This window comes from Meleagris gallopavo, chromosome 8 (genome assembly GCF_905368555.1).
Source record: "Meleagris gallopavo chromosome 8, MGAL_WU_HG_1.1, whole genome shotgun sequence".
Classification (NCBI taxonomy): domain Eukaryota; kingdom Metazoa; phylum Chordata; class Aves; order Galliformes; family Phasianidae; genus Meleagris; species Meleagris gallopavo.
In genome coordinates this window covers 1,343,418-1,361,195 of record NC_139411.1, presented here as the reverse complement: position 1 = coordinate 1,361,195, position 17,778 = coordinate 1,343,418, and the positions used below count along the sequence as shown (strand labels likewise).

General features: G+C 38.3%; 1 protein-coding gene across 1 annotated transcript; it reads right to left on the bottom strand.

Annotated features, from left to right (window-relative positions):
- Positions 1-741: 741 nt before the first annotated feature.
- On the bottom strand, positions 742-17,125 carry LOC100549626 (rap1 GTPase-GDP dissociation stimulator 1-like). The gene is made up of 10 exons (XM_031554334.2): positions 17,000-17,125; positions 15,077-15,205; positions 13,943-14,068; positions 12,962-13,105; positions 8,838-8,972; positions 7,256-7,381; positions 4,291-4,430; positions 3,214-3,340; positions 2,083-2,211; positions 742-1,002 (listed from the first exon to the last, which is right to left on the bottom strand). The coding sequence occupies exons 1-10, from the start codon at positions 17,118-17,120 to the stop codon at positions 869-871; spliced, it is 1,311 nt and encodes a 436-aa protein (XP_031410194.1). The 5' UTR covers positions 17,121-17,125; the 3' UTR covers positions 742-868.
- Between the last annotated feature and the right edge of the window lie 653 nt (positions 17,126-17,778).

The following is a 17,778-nucleotide window of genomic DNA, read 5'->3' as shown; positions in this document are numbered from 1 at the left end:
CTGGAGTGGTTTTGTGAAGTTCCCTTTCTTCGTGGAGAATATCTTACTGGAGATACCTTTCTGAAATGGCAGTCACCTTCAGATCTTCACCCATGCCCACTTGTCACAACTGACTGGCTTTAATTTGTGTCTTCTCCAAGTACTGTCTGGACTGCACATAATTCCAGATTATGTTAGTTCTATCTCTGAGCACAGGATAATGTTGTGTCTTCATGTGCTTAGCAATACAGCTTGTTATATTCGCAGGTAAAAACTCAGATGACTTCTAAAGCAGAAATTAAAAGGAGGAAGAGGAGAGGGAGTTGGTTTGAAGGTACAGCTTTGTGGATGGTTGTGAGATTTGCAGTTAACAGCAGGGTACGCAGTTAGGTTCACAACGTGCAGGGACTGAATTGGTACCAATTAACCCATTGCTTTGTTTAATCAGTGGCTAACATCTAAACTAAATCCTAATTGTTTTGGGTTGCGTGAACCAAGCTTTGGATTTTTATAATAATTTTCAAATTACAATGGTTTTGAAACACTAAAGTAAAAATTGTGTTACTCTGATTTCAGGATATGACACAACTTATATTACAAAGGTGGTAATTATCTGTTGGTTCTCACATAATGTATACAAACACTCTTGCTTGACAGAATTTATTCCTACTGCATGTGTTGGTGAAGAACAGCAGTAATAAAGATATCTGTGGCCAAATCATTTTATGTACAGTTTCAAAAGCAGGGGTTGTACCTGGTCTTTAATAGCATCGGTGCAGCAGCATGACAAATGCAAAGTGGCATTGGCAGAGCTGGCATATTATCACATTTGCTTCAGTAACAGCAACAGTAGAGGAACTGCTCAGGACTGCTCTGTAGAGGAGGTGGGCTAGTAGAGTGAGTCTCCTTTCAAAATCTGCAATGTTACAAGAGCTTCCTTGACCACTTCTGCATTGCTGTGACTGCAGAGCTGTTCGAGCGTTTCTTTTATCTTGTTGTCTTCTATTTCTTGTCTCAGATGGCCTGAATGGGAGAGCAAATGCTGACTTAGTGATGTGCCATGGCACAGCCATTCCAAACAACTGTTGCAAGATGCACATTTGGAGTATTTGCTCTTTAAAACGAGCTGCTTTAGCATAGAATTGTTCACTTGAAAGGGACATTAAAAAAGGATCGAGTCCAAAGGTTAAGGTATGCTATTACTTAGGGCATTGTCAAAATGTCTGTTGGACACAGGCACGAGCCATCACCCACCGTGCTAGGAAGTTGTTTGACTACCTTCAGATGAAGCAGATTTTTCCTATTAATAATTTCTCTCAATGGGTATTTTGTAACCCTTTGAAAGTATTTATTCTTAGTTTTAAGAATTTCACTTCAGTTTCTCTCTTCCAAAAACTGGTTAAACAGCAGAAAAGTATTTTGAAAATACAGTACAGGCTACACTTGAGGGTTTTTCTTGCCTCTGTACTCTGTTAGCCTATCTATATTGGTAAGACTCAATTCTTACTGTTAAAAATGAGCCTGTAAAGTGTTAATGAAATACATCTTTTCAGTTCAGATCTTTTGTGTGAATGATGCATAGTCACACTGAGAGATCCAGGTACTTAGACCTGAGCCAATACATGTATGAATACAGGGAAATATGAGTGCGTTGCAGAATCCAGCTTGTCTATCAAATATAAGGCGATGCCAGGACTTCAAAAGCAGCTCATCTTGTGGCAGATCTATGGCAAAGCACAGCAATTGCTTTCAGTTTCCATAATTTATGCATAAAGATATAATGAACTGTGGCATGAGGTTTTTAGCCTCCTGGTTTAAAGATGATTGCTTTAAGCTGACACCAGGACCAGTCTCATCTTGCTTGGAAGCATTTTCAATCTTCCCTGACGAGGGATAGAGAGAAACTGAAATCGTATCCTTCATTTGTTTTACTGAAATTTCCTATACAATGAATTGAGTGCTGATATAAAGGTGTTGTTTTATTTCAGCCTCTGGTTTGCCTGCAGTGTTGGCAGAATAAAGGTCAGTACGTTTCAGAAACGGCAGATACTTTCATCACAAACATCCATCCTTGCATCACAAGAGTACTTAAAATGAAGTTACCTGAATTAAGAAGACTGCACAGAAGACTCATTGAATTGTATTTCACCTCGGCACTTGTATTATCGTCTTGTAGAAGTTTGTGTAAGCTTTGTACTAGCTGTGATTCCTTGAAAGATTCTACAAGGGTTTCTGAAAAATAAGCGATCAGATACCTGAGTTGTTACGTGAAAAGATGATAGAATGTGAAGATGCTTGCTTTTTCATAAAAATAAGATTTCTAACTGGCTTCGTTTAAAAGCAGTTGCATAAACAAAGATGTCTTGAGGATATTCTCAGTAATGGGGAATTAGTGTCTGATCTGTAGAATTTTTTTCTCTGACATCACTGTGGAAGATGGAAACGTTATGCTACAGATGCTATAAGACAACATTAGATATTAAATTGAGTCTGAGATGCTTAGTGATAGACTAAGCATTAAGATGGGCTCTTCATTGTCCTGCTTTTCTTGTTGGTGTAGAAAATTCTCAATTTAGTTGGCCTTAAGTTTTTTTTTCCTATATGTAGGTTTGTGGTGGCTGTTTTTGTTGTCACAAAGCGCAATTTTTCAAATATGATCAATCATGCAGGATAAACCTGAAAAATTATTGTATTCAATCTCTTAAAATTCAGCTCGCTGATAGTTACAGCATTTATAGTTTTATAATTTTTCATTCTCAGACTATGCAGAGTCTTTCTGTCGGTGCTTTTCCTGTACTCCTGCATTCAGATAACTGTCTTGTGAAAACTTTCATCCTTTTATAGATTTCAGTGATAATTCAAGTTCATAACCAGCCCCTGTTTAACTGTCTTCATTTACACCTTTTCTCATCGCTTTCTGTATTCCTCATTGTTTTTTGTAGGGTTTTTAACGTGGTATGATACTCAACAGATTGTGCCTGTCCACACAACCTGATTGTTTGACAATTTAAATCTACCTTAAGCAAAAAAAAACAAACAAACAAAAAAACCACAAAACATGCAGACAATTCCTGAATTCTGTTTTTTCTGTCATTTTCTGGGTGGATAACCTCCTTTGTCTGAGGAGTTCTATCTAGACAGTCGTGCTTTTACTTGCAAGTAAAATTTGTAGCTTGACTGTTGCTTAATAATATGAGGATTCTGCACAGATTAATACTTTCAGGAGAATAATACCTAAATCAATAGCAGATGCTATTGCCAGGGCATTCAGAGCCTCGTTCTGCATGGCAGCATGTTTGCTCATGGTCATGGAAACCAGGTGCTTCACTCCTTGTGCCTCCTGCACTGCTTTGACCACTTCCTGTTAGAGGAAAGATGAAAGGACACAGATGGAAATGAGTGCTATGAGTAGAATAGAAAGGGGGGAGAGATTGCACTTTTCACTCTCCAGACAGATGGAAAAGATCTGCCTGCTGCAGTACGAGCTGATGGTATTAAAATGAATGTATTGTAAGAGTGGAGACGTCTTTGGCACTAGTTGTGCACGTGTGCTTAAGGCTGTTCTAATTTACTTGAAATGTTGGTACATAGAAGTATGTAGAGAGGATCTGTGTACGTAGATACCTTTGAACGGTCTCTAAGAGTTTCAGTTTGAATCTATTACAGTTTTTCTTTCGAGCCTTCAGACTAGCAGTGGTTTAGTTTTACACTAAAGCCTACGCAGATAGTCTCTACTTTTTATTCCACTGCTTCAGCGTAAAGCGTAGTTGGGTGTCTGCACATAATACCATGATTTACAAGAAAGAGAAGCTTGTTCTAATTCTAATTTATAAGAAAGAGAAGCTTGATCTAATTCGCTAGCAGGTACAGCTCACACTGGATTCATCTTTTTCAACAGACAGACAAACTGTCTGGAACTTGTAAAAGATGTGCAGGACACAGCTGGGTTATCTTTACCATTTAAGATAGGTATTTGAAACTAATTTGTTTATGGAAATAGAAAAGCGTCACTTAACATTTGTCAAGCCTTAATTTGAGCAGGGTAGAAGTCAAGAAGTGACAGTGATTACCATGTTGCTTGTTTGTGTGATTTATATCTGTGCAGTGCATTGCCTTTTTTGCTCCTATTTTTCCAGTTGCTACTGTTGCTGACTAGAGATACTTCTAACAACAACAACAAAAAAATTGTTTTTAAATTATATAATCATATATGCCATTTAACATTTTACCCTTAGCTTATATTGACAAGCTTAAAAAAAAAAAAATTAAGAAGAACGGGGTTAAAACATATGAGACCAACAGCTGTCATACTTGGGATCTGTTGTGACGCAAGATGGATGCTAGGAGCCGATTTGCTTCTCCACAGACGTCGGTGTCGTCACTGGCATTGCACCACTGCACCAGTCTGTTCAGCAGCATGGGGTCTTGGCCCAAAATTTCAGCCGCGTCAGCTGAAGAGAAAAACAGCAGCAGCAGACATTTAAAATCTCAGTCTTTGTCCCAGAAATATGAATGTAAAATTAGCAAAGGATACTGAGCTCCATCTTGTGGTCTAAGCTGTAACTGAAGCATTGGGCTTGAGTGATCTTGGGCATCTTTGCTTGTGGAATGTCAGTTGTTTCAGGACATGTCTTGGAGGTAAAAACATAAATCAAGCTGTTCTTGTAAATCTCACCTTTTCACAGGCTGCTGAAGCAGGGCTTAAAATGAACGATTCAGATATTTGAAAGCAAATATTACGCTACTGTATTGAAAAATTCATACGTGCCCTATCCCTTTCCCTTTATTTTTTGCATTTGCCCTTTGAGCCTTGTATGAATGTCATCGTAGGCTCTTTGGAACCTTGCTATTTCATTGTTCTCAGTAATGGTCATAATTACGGTTGGTATCATGTGGAAAGTCCAAGGCTTGGTACAGAATTGCAGCATGTCTGTAGTTACACTCTTGAGTTGTTAAACTGTCTATTAGATGCAACTAAAATTTGTCATAAGTTTGGAGGAACTTGTTACTTTGCTTTTCCCTGCACTTCAGCAACCACATCTCAGGAGTTCCCAGAAGCATGAATCGATACGATTGACGCTTGGAAAAAACTTCCTGGATAAGTTCTTGAAATTTAATGAGATACTGTGATTTAAGACTTGTGCCAGTAAAGGAAACTAAACCCCAAACACTTTAAATTCAGTACCAAAAGAAATTTTAGTGATGGAGATGCCATTTCAGTATTGTATCAGTCTAGCGTGGTACCACTTGAGTCTTAGTGTAGTGTAATACACATACTGGTCATAGGACTGATGCTCACATTGAGTGTGCTCTATTTTCAAGAATACATTGTGGTAATAGATTTTAGCTCTAATTTAAGAGTCTGATTTTTTTTTTTATTGTTTGTGATTGAGGAATTTTATATTTGGCTTCATGTTGGTCATTCTGAGCTTTTCCCCATTCCCCACATGTTTGTTTTCAGTGGCATGCTGTATGATAAACTCTGGTATTGAAAAGGCTTTGTTTCTAGGTCAGATGTTACACATTAGTCTGAGGAGATCACGGTAATCCAGTTTAGTTGAGAAAGCTGACAAAGGTAAGAGGGTGGCAAATGAAACTGGTGTAAGAGGTTTGTTCAAAGAAGGGGTCTTGACCCAGTTTGTCAGGGATTTCCTGATGTCTACCAGTGGTAGATCTCTGAGACAAAAACCAATTAGTCATCGTTAGCAGGAACAGAAGGACCTCTTGGCTTACAAAATGCCAAACTTCAATTGTGCATATAACTGAACTTGAATTTGAGCTGCATGTCCTTTGACTGTGTAGCGAGGTGTACAAATTCTTTTGCAGCTCTGAAGCAAGGATTATTGCTGTGTTCTTTTTAGTGTAACGAAGCTGACATGTTTCAGTGCATTTTTCTATAGTTGGAAAGAAACCTTTCTTTTCTATTGTGTTTTGTAAGCCTCAGCATGCCCAGTCATTGTCAGTAATTAATTTACCCTAGATAAAGCAATTAACTAATTTAGTGTGGACTTGTTAGTAGATGCATATTCGTAAGACTCTCAGACTGAGTTAATTAAGGGCAATGTTAGCTCTTGGGTAAACAAAATAGTAAGTAATTAAAGGTGGAAGTGTATGCTCATAGATGTAAATGGGTAAACATTGAATAATCTTCTGTATCTTTTTTCTACTCAGCATTATGATACTGGTACTGTTTTATATTCAGAAGTTTTGTGCCAAATTTTGGTTTCTTGTTAGGGCTTGTAAACAACGTTAAGTTAAAAACAGTAATAATATGTAATATAGTATTTAACACTGTAGATCTCATAATTCTTAAGACTCAATTATGAAAAATTAATGGTCTCCCCTCTCACAGTCAAGATATAATTTCAGAGAAATGACATTTCACTGACTTGCTTCAAAACCTAAGAAGAGGCTGTATCCTGCTATGTTGAAATTTAAGTGGAAGCAGGTTTTTAAGAGGGTTGGAATCAGTGCAAACTAATGAGTGCTAGATCTTACCTTGATAACTAACTTGGTCAGTGTTCCAGAGCAGCTGCTCTGGTGACTTCAGACCACTATTGTACCTTTATAATAAAAAACTGCAGCAACTTGTTTTTATGTATGAGTATATTCTGCTAAAGAACTGAATACATCTAGAAGTTAGGATGTTGTTGTAATGTTAACGTAATTGTGAGGTTTTGTGCCTTAATTGTGCACTTTGCATGTAGCTAGATTTCTGAGAAGCGTTCAGTGGACGCCATTGCCTTTGCGTGCTCATCTCAGTGTAAAGCAAAATGATGTGAAGTGCAAGCAGATAATCCCTTAATTTCAGCATTTGAGCCTTACCAAGACTAACCTGTGAAAATAAATATAGAGAGAGAGAGAGAGATTAGGTTACTGGTGGTAGAAACTCATTTCTCCTAAACCTCAACTCCTTTGTATTGTCTAATTCTTCTATTCATTTGTTTTTTAGCTCTCTGGCATTATAAATCCTTTCCATCGTACTCATGCTTTGTTGATACATCTTCTGAAGAGAACATTTTCATTTTGGTCTTTGGCATTTCTGAGGGACTACTGCAGACTTGTATTTGGTATGTTCCTCATCTGTGAAGGTTGACTGAGAGTGATGTGGGAAGCTTTTGCAGCCCTGAGCAATGGTCTCTGTGGGAACCTCACCAGAGGGAGTGGAATTAGGTTAGCAGGATGCTTAGCCTGTCCTCTCCCAGTACATGCCTCATGGGACACAGGAAGGAGAAGAATTTGTAGTTGACATCAGTAAACATCAGCAGTTCCCTACCTTGGCCATCTGCTAACATTCGTAGTGTTCCAAGAAGTTTAAACTGTGCAGGAGGCGTCTCTGACCGTAGAAGTGCCTGAATCCGTTCTGCCACACCTTCCTCCAGCATTTGAACCTTGTTAACAACTACAGAGTGGAATTGGTGGATAGAAAGGAATTAATGGGAAGTTAAGTCATTACACAAACATCTGAAAATACAGTTGTGACTTAATATAGTCGTTGTTCTGAATCTAGTGTTCCATTATGCTTTTCGTGGAAAGGTCCAGCTTGGTAGAAAAGTTGGAGATAAGGGCAGGACTCCTGCAGCTATTTAGGTCTGTGTTTTGAGCCAAAAGCTTTCAAGAAATTGCTGTTAGAAGACTTTTGGGTCTTTTGATCTCAACCCTGCCCAGAATACAGTAAAAAACAGGATAAACACAACACCCTTGTTTCTCTTTGTATATCTTGTAATAATTTCTATCCACTCGCCCATTTGCTTGATCAAGGCTTTTTCTGTTCTTGCTTATCTTAACTGAGCTGAGTGGCAGAAATGACTTGCATAACCTTATTGGTTGTGTATGATGTTTCTTTTATTTGAGCTCGCTGATCCTCTGTTGTTCATGCCTTTGTTTCTTTGCTTTCCTCTCTCAAATCTTGCCTTTGCTCCTTGTTAGTGCAGTAATCCCTGGTAATAATCAGAAGCTTGTCTGGAAAGAGTCCTAATGCTGCTTAACTGGTGCTACCTAAGCTGCTTCCTCCAGAGCAATTTTCCTCCAATCTTACTTGCAGGAGATGTAGGCGACAGTGAAATCAGCAAGATGTGCCACAGGAATCTTAATGGCAGAGAAGAAACAAAGGTATATCAATATGAAGGGAAGCAGTGGAAGCCAACTAGCAAGTAGTATGTTGTGGGGATCTTGTTTATTCAAAGCAGTAACTGTATATAGAAATGTTTCCTCAACTAAGCATGCTGGCTAGTTTACATAAGAAAATTGGCAGATAACTCCATGCTTTTATTTTCAGAAAATAATGCTGGGGCCTTGTTCTTCTCAGAAATGCTCTGCAGCAGTGAGGACTGTGGTGTGGGGTGCTGTTCTGTTATGTCTGTAGTAAAATCTTTTTGGTCTGAGTTGTATTTTCATGTGGAAGCTTAGTTTAGAGATTAGAGGTAACAAAATTTTCGGGTACATTTATTAAAGATGGTGAGAGTGGAGTTTTAAAACTCTTACGCACGCAACGTTTCCAATGGATATGGGCTTTAGAGAAGAACAAATTTATAATGTCTACCAAGTGTGGTGAGATAGCTTATAGTACATAACATGGGGTGAAGTTATAAGTGTTGTTACGCGTTTTTGTCTTTAACCTCTGTGTGTTTTTAATATGAAATCACTTCAGCAGCTGACAATGAGATCAGACTGTCCTTTGTGTATCTGGTGAGTCCAGATGGGTTACGTAAAATGCTTCTGTAGGGGGGGAAAAAACTCAGTTGTCCTCCAAAATAGATAGGATTGGAATTGGTGACTTGGACGGAACTGCACACATCTCCATTAAATGACCCAGCTTTACAAAGAATCACAGTAAATCAGTTGTCCTCAAACTGTACCTGGGACAGCAAGGTTTCGAAGTGCACTGAGTGCTGCATGTTGAACAGAGATGTCTTCACTCTCCACGTGTTTTTCCAAAAGATCTAGAAGCTGGTGTATGACTCCCACCTGTACCATTCGTACACAGTTGCCATCTAAGGAAAGAAGAGAAACCAAGCAGGTGGGAGAGGTGAGATGAGAATCGGTGATAGAATTTAAGTAATATGAATTGAGAATTCAGAGAGTCTTTGCCTGGGCTCTTCTAATGTTTTGAAAAGATTGAGACGGAAGCTTTTGGCAGTAGTTTTTACAAGCTTAAACTCTTTAGAGAGACAAGTGGAAATAAGCTGCCTGTGAACTGATGCTGAGATGCACCCTCGAGCAAGACATGGCTTGACAACACTTTCTAGAGCCAGTCACTGTCAGATTAAAAGCCATATCTTTTCCAATAAATTTATTCCTCCAGTACTGCTTTAATTTCCTTTGTATATATGTGGTGGAATTCTATTGGCATCTAACACTGCTCTGCAGGATAGCTTTAATACTCCAATATTGCTATTCTACTTGCTTAAGAGAGTATTGTGATACTAGCTATCTTATCCAGCAGTTGTTAGTCTGATTGCATGTTTTGTACTCCTCCTTTTATTCAGTAAGATCATTGTGTTTCAGAGGACAGGTAAGAAAAATCTACTTTCTGAAATAAGTCTTTGTTGCACTCATGAAACTAGAAAAAACTCTTGATTTAGAGAGTTCTTATATGTTCAAAGCTGGAGAAAGTGGATTTGTGCTTTCCAAAGAACAATGATTTTGGGCAGTATGTGCTCCACAATACTTTGTTAGTATCTGTATGTCTGTATTGTCTCCTTTTATTTGAGAGCTCTCTGCAGAGATGACAGCCCTTTCATTATCAAAAGTTCTTCAGCTCCCTTTGATAGGAAATGTGATTGTGTCCTTTTAAAGAGTTGAAGGAAATTGCAACCCTCCACATCTTTCCAGAACGAAGTGTTTTGAAGATGCCTTTTGGCAAATATTTTTCTGTATTTGATTATTCTGTGTAGTTAATCACATTGCAAGCAAAGCATCTTCTTGACACTGGTCAACATTGTTTTATTGCTGTGTTCTTACTGTATGAATACTTGTTAGAAGATGGCAAAAAATTGTCAGTGCTACTCAGGAAGATCACATCTTCACGTAGGGTAATGAATTACCTATTTAGCTACTGCTGTCTTAGTACACATTTGACCAAAAGTAGGTTTAGTTGATTCTTATTCTGCTGGCTGCATGCTTAAAATATACCAAGGTTTAATTTTTTGTGTACTGCTTAAATGGCCATATGTAGTAGTTTTTAACACTTGTTTAACACTCCAAAGCAGTAGAAACTATTCCATATTCTCTTTTGAACCAACAGCACTATTCTTTTAGCATTTTTCTGCTGTTGCCTTTCAGTTCGTGGCATGTTTTTCTTCCTGAATTTCTGTGTTCAATAAGAATGTAAAATATTTGAGTGTGAGTAGATATTTTCATGAGTAAACAGTCAGACAAGTACTTCAAATTTCATTCGTGCAAAATTTTAATTACAATTTCATATCTACATTCTGTAGAGATGATGATTGAAGAGCCACAAGTAAGAACATGTTCTCTTGCCTGGCCCTAATCTTTGGACATTAGAGTGTAAGAGGAAAATTGCCTAGCTCTCTTAAGGAATAAGTTATCTGTAAATAGACAGTTTTAGGCTGATAGAATTATACGGGCTAAAAATGCTTTAACCTCCATACTTCACTGAACTTAAGTTTTCTACTCCCCCAACCTTTCAAACCAAAGAATGGCTGAGCATCTTTTCCCTCTTGTAGTAAAGTACACGTAGGCAGAACCCACTAGCGACTGCCTTGTTTCAATTGTTCCAGAGCTCCAAATGGGTTCCCTCTCTTATGGATTTTTGCTTGGCTAGTAGCAGAATTTAATGGCTCACGGTTCAAGTTGCTAGGTACAACCATCTCAATAGCTGCAAAAGGTGCCATTTTTCACTGCCTTCTAAGTCAGTTGATGCTGACATCGGGTTTCCGTGGGATTTCTTTTCATAGATTAAAGCTATGCATACAGCAGCAGCACAAACTGGGATGTGAAAAGGATTATTCACTTTTTCCTCAAGAAATATCTAATGGGGCTGTGGAAGAGATGGAGGAGCAAGAGGGAGTGACAAAGCAAGCCACTCAGCTGAGTAAATGGAAGATAGCAAGTCGAAAGGCACAGAGGGCTTCATATTCAGCCACATACATTAATGGCTGATTAAGGGCTAAGTAAGAGACCACGAATAAAGGAAGTATAGGGAGAATGTAGGGGAGAGGTAGGGAGAAACACATATGGTAGTCACAGCTTTTTTTCTAAAGCTTACTGTCTTGCTGACCATTCAGAGAGATCTAAGGGAATCCTTTCTGATAATTAAATAAATGGAGAAAATTGAACAGTGTTGAAAAAGCTCTTTTTTGTTTGAACTCAGTTTGATCCCAGTACAATAGCTGTCAGTGGCAGAGGAATGGACAGAAAACATGGGTTTTCCTCTGACTGATTCAGCACAGTAAGGCCTCCCAGGAGTCTCTTCATAAGAGTTTCTCACTTTCTCTCTGCATGGTATTAAGGCTCAGAGCTCTCTAAAATAGGAAAGCATGAAAGATAAAAATGACTTCTCTTGAGTTTGCTCTATTTCTTCCCCTGATGTGTCTGAGTAATCCTCTCCCACCTCCCCAAAAGGAACTTAAAATGTAAAACGTGAGCTTGATTTCTTTTTTTTGTCTGTATATTTTGAACAAATGAATTTGCTGTGAAACTGTTCCAGAGTCTCATCTGTGTTAATATGGGATTCAGCTAAAACAAAATATGAATGCTTGCACCCCTGATCACCCTATTTTTGACCACTGTTCCTTAAATTATTTCTACATGTAGCTTTTGTTGCTTAAAAGTATGCAAGTCTCCAGTCTGCAGAACAGCAACTTAGTGTTTAAGAGATGTGCAGTAAATGAAATCTAGTAGTGTTGCTTTTCCCTCTACTCACAAACGGTGTTTTTTTAGGTGTGATGGGTAGAGAACAATCAACCTTACCATTATTTTTGTAAAACTGGCAATAACCAATGCTCCTGACTTTGTATCTGCATGTTTGGATATGAGGCGGGTTCCAGCATCCTGAGAGAGAATGCCACATCCCTTAGCTAGAAAAAATTGTGTGTACTTATCTGAGGCATAATAAATGGAAAATGTCAAGTACATCTTACGTCTGTTTGTAGATAGCCACAGAGTGAATTGTTCCATCTGTCTTTGGAGGGATCCAGTGGAAAATCAGAATCAATGACAACTTCAGTTATTAATGATGACAACAACCTTTAAAACCTTTGACTGATGATTCCTTTGGGATTTGGGAGTGGGGTGCAATGTAAGCAAGCAGTTCTTGAAGCTTATTTTTTCATCTGCCCAAAATGCAATATAACAGGGACACCTAAACTTAGGTGCCATTAGAAGTCTTCAGTCTTTTTTCAGTGTGCCTCAAATCAACTTAAAGACTTAGAGAAAGATCTAGGTCAGCTATGTGTATGGTCTGGAATGATGATGGTTTTTTTCTGCTTCACAGATGCACTATCTATATTACAAACAAATTTGTTAATCCAAATATTTGAAGTACATATGTGGGCTTGAAGCAGTGAACGAGAAAGAAATGAGTGGCTCAGGGCCATGCAAACATTTTCATCTGACAACTGGCTTTCAATTCAAAGCAATGTGTTAGGCCGGTTTTGAAAGAGAAGTGTTAGAAGCTATATGTGGACTGACCAGCCTTGGGTACAGCTGCAATGGCCTGAAATTCTACCTGCACAGAGGTATTGTTTTCTGCAGAGAAGCAGTCACAATAGCATTAGATGGCTTGAGGCAGCATATAGGTGACACTTGAATGGAAACATGGGAATGTAAGGATTCAACTGCTGTAAATAAGAAAAAGGTGATGTCTGAGTATTCCGTTGGGATTATAAAACAGGTTGCAGATGTGTCTGTGTTAAGGAATTGTAAGCAAATGGGCAAATGGCCACTCCTATTCCCATGGGGTTCTGTGATGTTCTTTATTGTGTCTGGACTGTGTGGGTTGTTTGTTGGTTTGTTTTACCTCCAAGAAGCAGAGAGACGATGAGATCGGATGTGGCCTTCACAATACATGTGTCCTCAGCTTGTGAACTGCCCTGGAGCCTCAGCAGGATGTCAGACAGGACTTCTTGCACACCTGCTTCCACCAGCTGAACTTTCAGAGCATCTGCAGGCATCGGAAAAGCACACTAAGAGTTGGGTCATTGACTTATTTCTGAAGCGTCTCAAGCAAGGAAGCTAAGTCCTTTAATTTAAGCTAGTCTCTTTTCCAGATGTGCTCTTTTTTGTCGGTTGTTTTTTGTATTGTTTTTAACAGACATCTTGGTGCTAGGATGACGCCACGGGCCGAATGAGCAAAGCTTCAGGGCTGATCCTTAACGTTTGCTGTATTGCCAGTTAAGAGCTTTCAATTTCAAAATCTTTATCAGATATCTAGATTCCTTTGAATGCTTATCATCATGGAATCACTGAATGTTTGTGCGTGGAAGGGCCTTAAAAGCCCACCAAGTTCCAACCTCTTGCTGTGGGCTGGTTGCTGCTTAACAGACCAGGCTGCCCAGCGCCCCATCCAACCAGGCCTTGAACGCCTCCAGGGATGGGGCACCCACAGCTTTTCTGTTGCAGTGCCTCACCACGCTCTGAGAAGATCATCTCCGAATATCTTATCTAAATCTCTCTTTTAGTCAAAAACTGTTCCTCCTTATCCTATCGCTATCAGACTGTGTTAAAGTTTGTCAGTGAAAAGAATTTAGTTTGTTCTTCAGTTGCAAAGTCATATTCTCCCTTAGTTCATGCTTTACTAAAATAGAGTGGAAATGACTACTCTCACCTGCTTTTTTTTTTTATTATTATTATCTTAACTTCCAAATTTTAATCTTGTGGCTTATTTCCACTGAAAGTGTTACTGATTTCCCTTAGTAGGATCCCATAGCAAACTCAGATCTAAAGCTAAGCACCAGCATCATTTTCTCTCCTCCTTCCACCAAGCCTATAGAAGCCTTACCGTTTTCTGCAAGTGCTTGAAGGACCTCGAAGATGATTTCTAACCTCTCATGGTTCTCTGCTCTTCTCAGTTGTTTCACCAGCTGTTCAGCAACCTTTGTCTTGCTTAGAGCTTCCTTAGCTGTATCTGTGCATATGAGAAAGTCAGCGTTAGAAATTTTATGTTTGATAAAATGTTAAAGTTGTCTTCATATAATCAGAAATGATAGATGTTAATTGGATTTTGAAAGCTTTTTGGTTTTATTTATAGATCATGTCACTTTGGACAGCATGGAGACAGCAAAACTCTATTATCACTTCTTTACACTTTGTTTTACTTAATGCTGCTTTTGTTCAATTTCTGTAGCTATGTTTTATAATACCTGTAAAATTAACCCTAACTATAGTTCTGCTTACCCTTAAAAATCCACCTATTGTGTGATTATTTCATTTATCAAATTGGCTCTTGCCACATGCCAGTTTGCTTTAGCAGTGTATTTTCTTCCTTGATTAGGTTAAATGGCATTAATCTTGCAAGATCCTAAACTTATGCAAGATACGTGTTAACAAAAAATAATAATACTGAACCCCCTTCTTTGCACCTCCCACTCTAGGTAGGAAGCAACAGTTTAAACAGTAGAGTCAGACCATACAGAAGGTGAGATGACTTCTGTTTGGTCTTCCTCCTCCATCACTACTTTATGTAAGGTAGCACAGATTAAGTTGATGTAGATGCCTTTCTCTTTGTTATGTAAATTGTGTAAATTCAAAGCTAAGCTGTTTAGTTAACGTTATTATAACTAATTATTAAAAAGAAGTATTTTATAAAATTCCATTTTCGGTATATGAATAGTTGAAACTATGTCAATTTATAGTAGGTAAAGTTACACTGTCTATACTTCTGTATGGGTCAATAAAAAATTAATTATTTTGAGATGATCAAGCTGTTGCTGATACTCCAGGACAGAGTAGCTACTTTACCAACATGGATGTTGTAACAATTCCTGATTATGTGCCAGTGGAGGATTTAAAAAAAAAAAAAAAAAAAAAAATGCCCAGCAAAACAAAAACTCTTCCAGATCTGTGGGCATTCTGCACATAAAGGGAGAGGTGTGAAGGTGGCATTTTCCTGCAAGCCATGAAGGCATTTACTTACCAAGGTCTGCAAGGTTGCATAAGGCCAATAGGTCAACGTGGACAAGTGGTTCACTCTCTGCATGATCAGTCAATATTCGGACCAATGATGGGATGACTCCTACCTTCACCAGCTCTTCCTGAAGATCACCTGGTAATAGCAAGTACAGAAGTTAAAGGTGGTTAAATAGAAGCCAATTAATTAAGTAAAGAGGATCCAGCTGAGTTGCTTTGTAGCAAGATAATCCAGTTCCTTCATGCACTGCTAGATTTCACGCAGCTTTCATATCATGAGTTCAGGCTAATATGTGTACATAGAAAATGCTGATTCAGGATAGTTCTGCTAGTCCTCCTGGTTTTACTTGGGCCTGAGTAGTTAAAAAAATAGGTAAAGACAGTTGAATGAGTATACTGATCTGTATGACAGCTTTTAGTATGAGTTCTCATGGACTTGATAGCAATGTGTCTCTTGTAACTATCCTAAAATGGAATGAGGAACATACACTGGTTTATTTCTTTCAGGGACAAGGAACCTATGCTGTATTATCCATTGGTTTCCTTCATCCTAAGGGGCAGGGACATAGATGCTCTTTGTTAGTAGCAGTTATTGTTGGGGAAGAAAAATGTTACATTAAATTATTCTAGGAGAATAATCCTCTTCAGCATTTTTATTTATTTATTTATTCAGTTTTAATTGCTCTGAATCTTGAGATTCAGGAAATGCTTGAATTCTATCCATCTTCAGCATTTTTATAGACTGAGAAACGTCCTCAGACCAATGCATATCATTGTAGCTCAAGGCAAATCAGTGAAGTACAGTGGATTGAAATTAATTTGTTCCTAGTTCTTATATAATAACAACAGTTGTTTCTGCTTGCAAAACTATTGAGAAAACATTTAACTGGTTTTGTAGTTTTAGTTATGAATGAAAAACTAGTTTTATAGTACTTTTGAGAACGGCATGAACTGAAATACAGAGCTGGTCAGTGATTGTTGCTTAACAGTGCAATAACATTGCTTTCATGAAAGTGTCTTGCTAAGACCTAGACTGCACTTCAGTTGGCAGTGTGTACAACCAGCACCAGGAAAAGCAGCTGAGTGCTATTGTAGAATTTATAATTAGGGAAACACTGGACTAATTTTCAGGAGGGTAGTAGAGTCTGTACCAGATACGTATATGCATATTTATGTGCTTGTATTTCATAGCAATAGGACAGGAGGCATAGCCATGGTTTTCTAGATAAAGTGATGTGGTTCCCCACTAGAAAGATAAGGGAAATTAGATGGAGAGAAACTGATAATACACACTGGCTGAGAACCTCCATATTAGCTCTACTAAGCATTTTGATCAGTGTAGGAATCAAAGATGAAAGAAAAAAATCTAGAGAAATCTACTGGGGTAAGTAAGTGAAAAGAGTATCAACTTGTAGATCAGCAGGCTAACTGGTATTCTGATTGTATGGAAACCTTTACATCACAGAGGTTTTCTGCATTCAAAGAATGTTCTTTAATGAAGAAGTAGATATGTCATTGTTAGTGCTTTTTAGTGCGTTTTCTTTTATCTTCTGACACACTTAAAGAAATGCTTTGCCTTGTTAACACTCAGTGTGTTGAGTGAAGTCAGTGACCTTCAGGATTTGGCTTCAAGGCAGTTCTATGGAACTAATTAAGGTAGATATGAAGCTCTGCTACTCTTTGATTGAAGATCAGGAGCATTCAGTCTCTGGTCTGACAAATATGTATCACCATGCAGTCAAAATACATGGGGAAACTTAGAGATTGAGTTGTTTGGGGTGCATTCAGCCTGGCAATGTGTGAGCTGTGTGAACTGTTTAACAGGAGGTTCAAGAATGTTGCATGCTCAGGTCTCAAAAAATTGTAGCTTGTCATTCAAAATAATGTCTTGCAGATAGGAAAAATAAGGTTCTCTGAAATAGATACTTACGATTATCGTAACAGATACGACCAATAGCCCTCCCAGCATGAAGCAACATTTCTTGGTCTGTGCTTTCCAGGAAAGGTATCAAGGTCAGAACCAAATCTGCTTCAATACACGGTTTCTTCATTTCATCTGCATTGTTAAAGGAGAGAGACTGTAGTTTTTGCCAATAGAACAATTGCAATTGCAAGACCAATAACTGCTGAGCATTAAACAAAGCAGTGGAAAAACACAGCTAACATGCTATAACGTGCTTTGTAATAACGTTGTGTGCTAAAATGCAACCTACCATTCTTAGCTATCTCTGAAAGCACCTGGGCTGCTTTTACTGCACATCGTGGATTGCTTTTCAGGATTTTTGCCAAAGATAGGAAGATCCCACTCTCTTTGATTAGGCAGAAGGTTCTCTGCTCTGTAACGATAAGAGTGTTTACAACATTTGCTATAGATTTGGAACTACTTAGGCTTTGTTTGGTTTCCTAGAGTTGTGAGAGGATATCTTTGGATCCAAGGTTTTAGTTTAACAAGGTACTTAGTTTGTCCCAGTCTAAATATATGGGAAAACTCATCTGCTTAAATTGCAGCAAGTGTCTATCCAGCTGATTATTCTACTTCGTGCTGAATTGAAGCACAGGTGGCAAAGCAAAGAGGAAAACATTTTCATCTTCTCTGACTATAAAAAGATGCTTACGTAAGACATGGGAAGTCATGGATTAAGATTCTATTCCTGATGCATGGCCTAGCCATTAATTTTGTAGGTATACACTATCTTTTATTAGACCAGC

Excerpts from the sequence above, each read along its gene's own strand:
- LOC100549626 (XM_031554334.2), bottom strand. The coding sequence starts at position 17,120 with ATGAAGAAACCGTGTATTGAAGCAGATTTGGTTCTGACCTTGATACCT. Across the intron at positions 14,069-15,076 it reads ATGCAACCTTGCAGACCTTG|ATACAGCTAAGGAAGCTCTA; the intron begins GTAAGTAAATGC and ends TCATATGCACAG. Across the intron at positions 8,973-12,961 it reads CGTCTCTCTGCTTCTTGGAG|ATGGCAACTGTGTACGAATG; the intron begins GTAAAACAAACC and ends TTCTTTCCTTAG.